Source organism: Cydia amplana, chromosome 4 (genome assembly GCF_948474715.1).
Source record: "Cydia amplana chromosome 4, ilCydAmpl1.1, whole genome shotgun sequence".
NCBI lineage: Eukaryota > Metazoa > Arthropoda > Insecta > Lepidoptera > Tortricidae > Cydia > Cydia amplana.
Genome location: NC_086072.1, coordinates 11,743,032 through 11,754,228, shown reverse-complemented (window position 1 = coordinate 11,754,228; position 11,197 = coordinate 11,743,032). Strand labels below are relative to the sequence as shown.

General features: G+C 35.5%; 1 protein-coding gene across 1 annotated transcript; it reads left to right on the top strand.

Moving 5' to 3' along the window:
• Nucleotides 1–1,380: 1,380 nt before the first annotated feature.
• Nucleotides 1,381–4,515, top strand: LOC134647625 (GILT-like protein 1). Its single transcript, XM_063501982.1, has 4 exons — nucleotides 1,381–1,623; nucleotides 1,969–2,154; nucleotides 3,472–3,645; nucleotides 4,213–4,515. Exons 1-4 carry the CDS (start codon nucleotides 1,480–1,482, stop codon nucleotides 4,447–4,449), a joined length of 741 nt encoding a protein of 246 aa, XP_063358052.1. The 5' UTR covers nucleotides 1,381–1,479; the 3' UTR covers nucleotides 4,450–4,515.
• Nucleotides 4,516–11,197: the final 6,682 nt, after the last annotated feature.

Sequence of the window (11,197 nt, the reverse complement as noted above, 5' to 3'; positions counted from 1 at the left end):
CCTATTATGGATAGCTTTATCCATCTTTATCCACGTGATAAAATAACTGTCACTGTTTAACACCGTGGGAAAGAAAGTGACGGACACCGTTTTATCACGCTGTCACGTAGACAAGAACGACCATCATATCCGTACTGTCCAGACGAGTACAATTTTTCGCCAATCTGATTAAACGGTACGGACGCAAACACCAATTTGGCCACTTTCACCAATTTTAAATTTATGGTGATATTTGACCGCTAAAAATTAAAATAATGCCCCTAATAGCGTCACAAATTGGTATTCTTGCGTCCTATTATACTTACTTTACTCTTTGGTACCGGTCATAATCGGCGGTCGAATTCGGTGAGCCAAATTGGCGTTTCTGTCCGCACGTCCTGATTCGATCGAATAATTTATAAATCAGATTGGCGAAAAATTGTCCTTGTCTGGACAGGCCTTTTTCGACTGATAGAATTAGTTTGCCAAACTATATTTCTAAAGCCCCTTCCACACTCGTGCGCGAATCGCGGCGCGAAGCTGCGAACGCGAGTGGGGAGTCAAGTTCGCAGATTTGTGAAATCGACTCCACACTCCCGTTCGCGCCGTGATTCGCGCACGAGTGTGGAGTGGGCTTGACAGTAAAATTTTAGCAACAGTGAGGCAAAACCAATGCAAATAAAATTTATATTCTAGATTTTTTAATGCCTTTTTTGGCAATACAAATGAAACAGTGACTGAATTCTATAAATTAAGAAGGCTATGAAGGCTGGCTCATTTCAATTATAGCAAGAGATAATCATACTATCTTTGTCGTACATTAGTACTAGCACCCAAAAGAAAAGGACGAGTATAGTTTTTGTTGTTGATATTTTTGTTGTTTTTGATTTGGTTGACCAAGTATATATAGCTGGTCAACCAAATCTTGTCAGTAAAAAAAGGCGCGAAATTCAAATTTTCTATGGGACGATATCCCTTCGCGCCTACATTTTTCAAATTTGCCGCCTTTTTCTACTGTCAAGATCTGGTTGACCAAGTATATATTTCTTTGTTTCGTGTGAATCGTGTGATAAATTGAATGTATTATAAATTGATAATGTATAATCGGGCTTGGGTCTATTACAATTAAAAAAAAAACTAGTTGTCAAAATGACGTGTCAACAATGTGACATTTATCAATGCAAATAAAGTCGTATTTCTAAACGTTGGTAGAAAGCCTGTATTGAAGTTTCTACCATATGATACACCAAATAAGGTTTAATATTGTACGCCAAATTTCTGCATCATCAAACGTAATGAAATATAATTCGCCAAATGGAAACTAGGTCGCGGACCGAATAAAATGAAAACTATTATTACTTTTTTATTTATTTTCAAGTAATTTTGTAAGTGAAGTAGTTATTGAACAAAAACAGCACTTCCACGTAACTTATTTAATATATTTTCATATATCATTGTTTATTCCATTTGATAATACTGCAAATTTTACAGACTTATGATATGACCACTTGTAAAGATTTTTTGAAAATGGCTTTTTCTTGTAATCGATACAGATTAATTGTTGTAATATTGTTGTCGTTAATAATGTGGCAGCTGTTTAGTATGTTTCCGGGGAATTCTGGGCGAGATGAGAAACTGTCTCAGGTATGTTTTGAACCAAATCTCTTACTCGATTTGACAGGTTAATTCTGTTATATTTGGCTTGAATTGGCTATATTACTTTAGGTTTTAGGTAATACTTAGTATTGTTGTTGCTAATGAAGTTTGTTATATTACGGTATAACATTCTTTTCACATTTAGTAGTGACATAATTTGATAGTTTTTTGTAAACAAAAAATACTCACTGCTTTAGATAATTATTTTTTTAAACACTAAATGTGTAGTGAATTGTTTTGCTGATTCAACAATCTTCTCAAATCTCAACTAAGTATTTATTATTTTTACAAATGCTTGAAATGCAATTCCTTCATTGATTTATTTTGTTTTAGCCTGGAATAGTGGAACTGGAGGATGACATGTTTAATATACATAAACAGGACAAGGTGAAGGTGCGGGTGTACTATGAGGCACTGTGTCCGGACTCCAGGCATTTCTTCTTAAAACACCTCTGGCCCGTCACAGAAAAACTGTCAGAGTTCCTAGATATAGCTCTTATCCCTTATGGAAAAGCAACTGTAAGTATTCTGAGTTTATGAGCATTTTCCAAAAAAAATTACATTTCATTCATGTCTTCAAAATATTGACTTCTTGGGCTCATTTTACTCAGAATCATTTGTACATTCACGCCTCATACATGAAAAATAGGTCACAAGATTTCCTTTCCAGATCATCACATTTTATTTGTATGAACATAACGCACTGGAAAAATATTTTTTCATACAAAATGTTGGGGCACATTTTTTCATGTATGAGGCGTGAATGTACAAATGATTCTGAGTAAAATGAGCCCAAGAAGTCAATATTTTGAAGACTTGAATGAAATGTAAAATTTTTTTGGAAAACGCTCTTATATTGTAATTATAATTATTATTTATATCTTTTAGAAACTTGTAATACCAGAGGATGAACTCCCTTTCTAGCAAATGCTGTCAAAAAGTGACATCCGCTTGTATTACAAGTTGCTAGCTTTTGATAAACGGGCCCCTGGTCACTGCTAGCTATTGTGAAGGTTGGAATGGATCCCAGCAGCTATGACTATCCATTCATGGGTACATTAGTAGATATGGACTTGAACAATGGATGTCAATCTGCTGAAAATGCCCAGGGGGCCTAGCCACGATGACAATGTACATTAAAAAACGCCAATCGAAATGAAACATGTATCGGGATGATAGATGCTAAGAAATGTCACGTGACTATTTCCATACATTATTTAAGTTACAATTGGCATTTTCTAGTTAGCTATCTTTTGAACTGGATACATTTCCTTTCCAGTGTTGTTTTTATTTTAGAATTTTGCTTATTGTTTTTATTAGGTCCTTTTCCCACTAGGTTAAATTTCCCTTTGCCCACTTGTGTTAACATTACGGATTTATTTTACATTCATGGTCATATTGATAATGTTTATTGCTATAGATAAACATGTGTTGTCCTTGCATGTTCATATTTGTTAGAATATCATGGATATTTCAGCCATAAACAACAACATACCTACTTTATATCCAGAGTGAAACTTAAATACTTTTATTTGGATGACTAATTAAATTATGTATTGTGGATTGTGGTTATGTAACCACACAGTAGGTATTTAATTGAGAGTTCGGATATTCAAGGATCGTATAATCAAGGTTCTACTGTATTATCTTTGGAAGTAACTTTGTTGGAAACAAAAAAAATTAAGACACATTATTTAACATTCATTGTTCTACATACTAGAACAAATTAAATTATTTTCAGAAAATATTATATAGCCTGGGGCACTAGAGGCTTGGGTCATTTTTTCTTAGTATATGACATTTATTTCAGTTTATAATTCATTGTTCTATTTTTAGACCAAAGAGAAAGATGGAAAGTATTATTTCGACTGTCAACACGGCGAGACTGAGTGCTACGCGAACAAGATCCACGCTTGTTCTATTGAGGCTGTAGCAAACACGACAACAGCAGTGAAGTTTACAGAATGTATGATCCTGGATAACAGCGACCCAGATGAAGCTCTCTCAAGGGTAAGCTTTGTATAATTTACTGTCTTACCTTTGAACCCTATTTATACAGGGTGGTATCGAGTAACTCGACAGACTTTATACAATGTTAGATATATGGGCCGATTATGGCATTCTAATTTAGTAGTTTTGAAAACAATATAATTGAATTTCATTCAGTTCACTAGCTTTTTGTAAACAGCGCCATGGCGTAATAACAAGCCTAATAAAACTTGGTGTTTTTGATTAGTCTACCAAATTCTTGGTATAATAAAAACTTCAGCTCTCTAGCATTATCCTAGCCGTAACTACGAGGGTTCGAAAATACGACGAAACCAGCCGAGAAAAGATGCACTGCCTTTTGCCCTTTGTCTCGTCTTGGCGGGGGCACGGCCGTGCCCCCAGATAGACAATTGACTACGAAGGTCACATTATATTCGCCTGGTAAATAGGTTATGAAATTTAAAAAAAGAGTCACGTCCTGATGTAGGACTTACGGACATTTTTAGTTAATTTTATGTAAGGTACTTATCCACAATATAAATATCATACCAATACATATATTATCAATTCTCACTATATTGTTTTTAGTGTGCAAAAGAGATGAACGTAGACCCAAACCCCATCAGCACCTGTTCATCTAGCGAGCACGGATCGAATCTACTGAAGAAGTACGGAGACGACACCCAGATTATTGACCCATACTTCATTCCTACTATAACTTTGAACGGGTCGGTACCAAAAAAAACTTTGCCCGCGATCCTCAAGAATTTCCTTCTTGAGGTGTGCAAGCGGATTGCCATGCCGCTGCCGCCCCCTTGCTTGTGACAAACCCGACGAAGAAGGGTGAGGCATCAGATGCTAAAGTTAAAAACATAAATGTGACGCCAAAAACGAAGTGTAAGGCCTGAGTGGACGCTCGGAGCGGAGTGTTGGGCGGGGCGTGCAGCGTGGCATCGGGCTCACAAGTAATTTGAGCAGCGTGTACTAAGGCCGCTCCTATACCTTACGCTTGCATTTGTTTAACATGCACGCCGCACGACCCGCGACGCTGCACGCTCAACTCGAGCGGCCACTCAGGCCTTACACTAAGGTTTTTGATCATGGACAGTGTGACGTTTTCAGGAGATAGTCAATATTAATGACGTTGTTAAGCATCATTCATTGCAAGAAGCATCTTTACCGGTTGCTAAATGCATCTAAATTTTGACAATTAGGGTAAACTACCCAATGGTTGGAATTGAAAATTAGCAACTATTCCTTTCCTATAGCAACTGCCACCTTATAATAAAGTTGAAGGCCGATCTTTGGGTGCTGACAGGTCGTTTATCCTACCTTTCTGCTCATTGGCAAAGTGGTATGTTTAGCGTGACAATTATAAACTTTAAGGCTCAAGTAGATTACGTATACGTTCAGAGTATTTATTCAGAAGCAATTTATTTCTCCAGTATTGAGCATTTATTTTATCACTTATACCTACATTGTTTATTTATAGCTTGATATACAATTAACGCGTTTTACATTTTTTGTACATACAGTTTTTGTACTTATGAGCACTATTGTGTTTGTTTATAACTCAAATGTAACAAATGTATAATTTGTTTTGCTTTGATGTTTCTCAAAACTTATTCCGTTTTAAAATTGCTAAAAAACATTTTGACCGGAAAATAACAAGAAAGATTTATAGAGTTAACTATGAATACTTATATACATTAATTCAAACATACACGACTAATTATCAAAGACTCTTCATACGTTCATGCGTTCCTCCGTAACAAAGGATCCTCCTCCCGAATATTTTTATAAGAACCTACCTTCCGCAAGACAGAAGAAGGAACATAATTAGCATAATGGTTATTTTTAGTCTTTATTATTAACTCGTCTGTTATTAAAATCAATCAAATGATTAATTAATAATCTAACGAGATAAATATGATGTAGTAAATACGAGTACACACTTTTACAATGCAATCAGAAAAATGTACATGTAAATGTAATGTGGTCACTTTTATAACACGCACAATGAATAAGACCTATTTTTACATTTACGTTTGATAATTACTAAAACGTAATAAGGCTATTGAAGTATTAAGTATATAGGTAACTTGAAGACTAGATTAATAATGTTGTACCTAATAATTGTTTTAAGTTTCCTATGCAGTATGTAAACTTACTATAGGCAAAAATGAAACTGGTCGTCCTAAAACATATTTAACTTAATTTAACGTAATTCAAGTCATCCTAAATTAAAAAAAATACATAAGCGCAAAACAGAAGCATGTCAATACAAAGTACTCTAGTACTTCCGTGTCTACCAGTTTTATGCCTAGCGTTTCGTAAGCTTACATACCTACTATATGTCTTATCTTTTATAAGTGTAATACCTACTTATTATTATTTATTATTTTAACTACTTAAGATATAAATAATGTATTAATTACCTACTATGTCTTAACAAGTTCCTCTTGACTTCGTAATGTGTTAATCTTTTAGTGTTTTGTAGAGGCTTTTTATGTATTTATAACTTACGAATTACGAAGGGCAGCATTTAAAATTAAATATTCTACGTTTAGTTCTTAAGTCATAAGAAAAGTTAGGAATGTTAACCTTTTCGACGCCGTGTCAAACACAAAAGCTGTCACGCTGACGCCACGTCACCGAAGTGTCAAAACTGAAATTGAACTTTATGCATTACGTACGTAGGTATGTATATGTCGCTCTGTGGTCTGTGACCGATTAGTCGGTCTTTGGCGTTGAATCTACGGTGTGGATATATCGGTCATTGGCGTCCAAAAGGTTAAAAAGCGCTATCTCTACCAATATTATAAATGCGAAAGTAACTCTGTATGTCTGAATGTCTGTCCGTTGTTACCTTTTCACTTTTTTGGTGATTTGGTATGGAAATAGTTTGTGTTCCAGGGAGGATATAGAATATAGGATAGCTTTTATCAATCATCAATCATCCACGCAGACGAAGTTACGGGCAGAAGCTAGTCCTATATATTTTAGTACAACTAAGCAATTGTTTGCAGTGAGGACTGTAATGTATACGAGTACTTATATTTTGCTCAAGTTGCTCTCTGCGCTAAAAATATATTTGACTAACCAGTGGCAACTTCCTATGATAAGCAATGTTTTTCATTGGAAAGTCCATAGATTAATAGAAAGGTAAATTTTCTCGACTCATATTTAGTGTAATTATTATAACCTACAACGCTTGTTCGCTGCAAATTTTGTGCAGACTGCAGAGTTAGCTAAGACAGAGTAGCACTAGCAACAAGGTAAAATTGGCTTGCATTATCGGCTTATATTATCGCCTATAATCTGTTGTATTAGATTAAGTATTATATTGTTAAGTATAATTTTATTTTGCAATATTAAATTTACTTTTAGCCGATAACTTATAATTATGGTTGTGTTGTATCCAAGTCGTCGTTAATAGTGGTTGTATCATTACCTACGATTAATTTAATTTGGAACAAAATTGTTATTAGTGAGATTAATTAAAAAGCTTGCCCATTAATTTATATAATTATAATCATTTATGTAATATCTTGGCGTGTAAACAGCAATGTGGAAACAGTATACCTGCCTGGGCCAAATATTTATAAGTGCTTTGGACAGATTACTTTAATTCAAGTATAATAATTTATGGCCTTATTCATAAACGCGCTACATATTTAAATTAGCTATAAATCGTTTGTCTTAATCTGTCATCCTGACTTATCTATTTGTAAGAAAGGGATAGAACATAAATTAACTGTCGAGGCTTGTAAAGTTTTATGAATAAGGGGTTAAAACTGCCCATGGGCACAACAGACTTAGGGCCAGTTGCACCAATCATATAGCTAATACTTAGACTGCCCAACGTCACGCATTAGAGATCTATGACTGAGATGTATGATCGTATACAATAAAATTTAGCGGACGCTTTAACGGTGACAGACGGTTTGGTGCTGCCGACCCTTAGTCTTTTCACGAAGTACACCTTAGTGCAAATGTTCGTGAGAACTACCGCGAATAACTAAATTCGAAGATTGTCTATCTTGCCCCGTTGGATCGATCTCTATCTGGAGAAACACGAATTTCGATTTTCGAAGTTCGCGGCAGACCCTCAGGATTACACGTCATTTTAAATAGGATTTTATAAAAGACGTCTAAATAACACAGACTCGATATTTCGATACTATGGTGCGTTGTATTGTCATTTCAAATTCGTGATTTGTATTTAACAACTACTGATTCCAAATTCCAATTTTTATTGTTACCTACTTGCACGGAATCTATGACATGAATTTGTTCTATTATTTGTGCCGTCTTCAAGCAAAAGGTAAACCTACATCGTCGGTTGTCCATAAAGGTGACAGTCCATTTCCAACCGCAGCTGCACTACTGTTCATTTTACTATGGAAATTGACAGTAACAGCGACGCGTTCAGTATACCAGTCCATTTCTGACCGCAGCTGCACTACTGGTACTGAACGACCAGTAGTACAGCTGCGGTCAGAAATGGAATGTTACCCTTAGGGTTATCGAATATTTATTTCTGAGCGAAGTCAAATAACTGCTCATTTTACATCTGTGTAGATAAACTGGGCATTCGTATGTAAATGTAAAAGGTGTAGGTACCACAGCATGCCAAAAATAAATCAAAATCAATTTTGAAATGTTTGGTTTCCTTTTCTCACTTTCATTCCAAGTTCATGGTAACTTTTAGTAGGTAGTGATGACGAACGCCCTGCCAATGGCGAGTGGTGTGGTGGTAGAAAAAAAGCAATCACATATTCTATCTTTTTCAACTTCACCTCACCGTGACCACGAGTGATGTAAGAAAAAAATCGGATGTAATGTAAGTAGTCAATTGCCAACATTTTAATCACAAGTGTACATAATGATATCCTTTTATTATGAATAAAACAGACAAGCTATTTTACATCCACAGGTTGTCTTCTAAAAAACAACTCGAAAATGCCAGTAGCGGTGCCAGGAACTTGATTACTAAGCACTTCAAGTCTCGACTACGTAATGTATGGGAAAAATGCGGTAAGTTTTCATTTCACACTACATATATGCATGAACAAGTACATTCAGGTGATTAAGTACTTAATTAGTTAATTACCTACTCGTTGTGCGCCTTCACATTGATACGTAGCGATTAACAAGTGCCCGTCGCTACATTACCTATCATACATGTGTTACTATGTAGCCTAGTCTAGTATCTACTCAACCTACCTATATGTATCTCTTTTAATTTGCCTATAGCTATTCGAAATTTGTAAAATATACATAAATATAATTTATAGACACAAATACACATGTGTAAGGAACAATAAATTTAATGCTTATATAAGAATAATATAGGTAATACGTATTACGTACTTACAATATATTACAATACCGATGGAAGAAAAAAAAAATGTGGAATTTTCAAGGGTGCATTCCTGAGCTTAAATCAATTAACTTTCTCAGAGACATTTCGGAGATAATTTTTCTTTCTGATAAGTAGGTACCCTACGAGCGTGTAGGTACACTTGCCTTAAGATCTGTTTACATGTTGATTAGTGTTTAGTACGAGATCATACATTTGCTACTAAACTTAAGTCCTCTACTAACTCGGACGATCGATGTTCGAAATGACATTGATATGTCACAGTTTTCAATTGTTAGGTTGAGTTAAATGTAATGCCCGTGTTACAACATCGCTATATGCAACATTTAGGTAGGTAATTATTTTTTTATACAAAAGGTTTGGGATATAGCCTTTTACTGCATGATGCAGTGAGAATAAATCCAATCTGATTTTACATAATATTTTACTTATGAAATTATGCCAACGGACTCCTGACAATTTAACCCAATTAATGCAATGTGAAGTGTGACTTTTCCATACCGATCACGTAAGCCATAAATTAACCGCTTCACCTCTGACTCACCCGCCATCAACCAACAAGCCTCAGTCAATTCAATTGAAAAGCCACTCTGACAACACCAATTTGCCTGTCTCTAAATGGCTACCTTTGCCCCGAAAACCATTTCAAACACCGTAATAAATCTCCACTGAAATCACGGGTCTAATTTCGTAAAAGCCCGTCTCGCTTGCTAATTAATATGAATGGCATTTGCATCCGGCTTTTTCTCTCGTACACCATTTCCAACTATTGTTTTGCAAAGATTCTCACGATTTATTCCTACTTTTAGCCGACTGCACAATGAGAAGGAGCGTTATTGCGATTTAAAATAGCATCTGCTTTATGGCTCCACAGAAATGAAAAGCTTTTTCTCTTTCGCTTTCGGACAAATTAGAGTTCTTTGTTGAATAAGACTTAATCCGTTAAGAACAATGGGATGGAAAAGATTACCAAAATTTCATAACGGCTGGGAAATGTTAATAAAAAAGATTAAAAAAAAGATGATACCACTTTTTTCTTTTTCATTACTTAGTGCATGTTCTACGTACTTTACCTAGTTTACTTAAGTAAGTACCTAACTCATTTTAATCCTTACGTTTACGTTAGCTAGGTGGTAGATACCCTATCGTTTATTTAGTCGCAACTATAAAGGCTTTTAACTAATACCTGTGATAAAACTACGTCGGCAGCGACATTGAAATTGATTTAATTTTGAGTGCATTCTGTGAAATTAATCAGGGGTATCACACTTCGTACACTATGTGCGCACATTAGGCTGTTCACAACGCGCAGACCACTTATCATGCTACCCAGTTTGAAACCTAACCTCCGGTTATAGGTAGTTCGTACGGGTTTTAAGGTCAAGTTATGTTAGGAATGAGATCAGAGATGAAATAGAACATGTTGTGAATAAAGTGGTGTTGATAGGAAAGCAATAAAGCCGCTTACGCACGGTCAACTGCCGCGCTCGCGGCCGCTGTGTCGTCGCCCGTTCTCTCGCTGATGCCGCGGCCGATGCACAGATCTAATGGATTTTTTATGTTGCCTGAAAAAGCACCAATATGAATAAAATGGAAAAAGCATCTTGCCAATGGATTTCATCCGCGCGGACGGATCGGGGATTCATTTTAATAGTGTACCTATCCTGCTGGAATTATTTTTGTAGACTCGGTTATTTTTTAACGGTTCAGTATCGGTCAGTTATTTTTAAAACGAAATATTCATGCAATTGTTTTGCTTAATTTTTTTGAAATACAAATAAAGGAAATAAAGTAAGAAATGAAAATATAATAAATTGGAATACTATTTACGTTTAAAAGAATAGGTACGCGGTAAGGGGTAACATGAACATGATACCAACCTGATCGTTAGTATAGTATTAGGTACGACTACGTATATTTCCTATTTACGTTCCACGTATGTACACAACTCTCCTCTTTTATGTACCTACTTTCAAGACTGCTTAGCTATATTTCTAATATCCTATTAGAAAAGTCACAGCAGGTTCCTCCTCTCGGTCAACATCCTCTACTGATACTATTTTTCGTCACCCTCTCACACAAAGTTAGAGCTAATTTAGTTACCAAGCAAACTACTGCCACAAATTACGTTACAAAAACATGCAAAACGTAACAAAATGCAAACCCGAAGCTCTTGCCAAACAGACA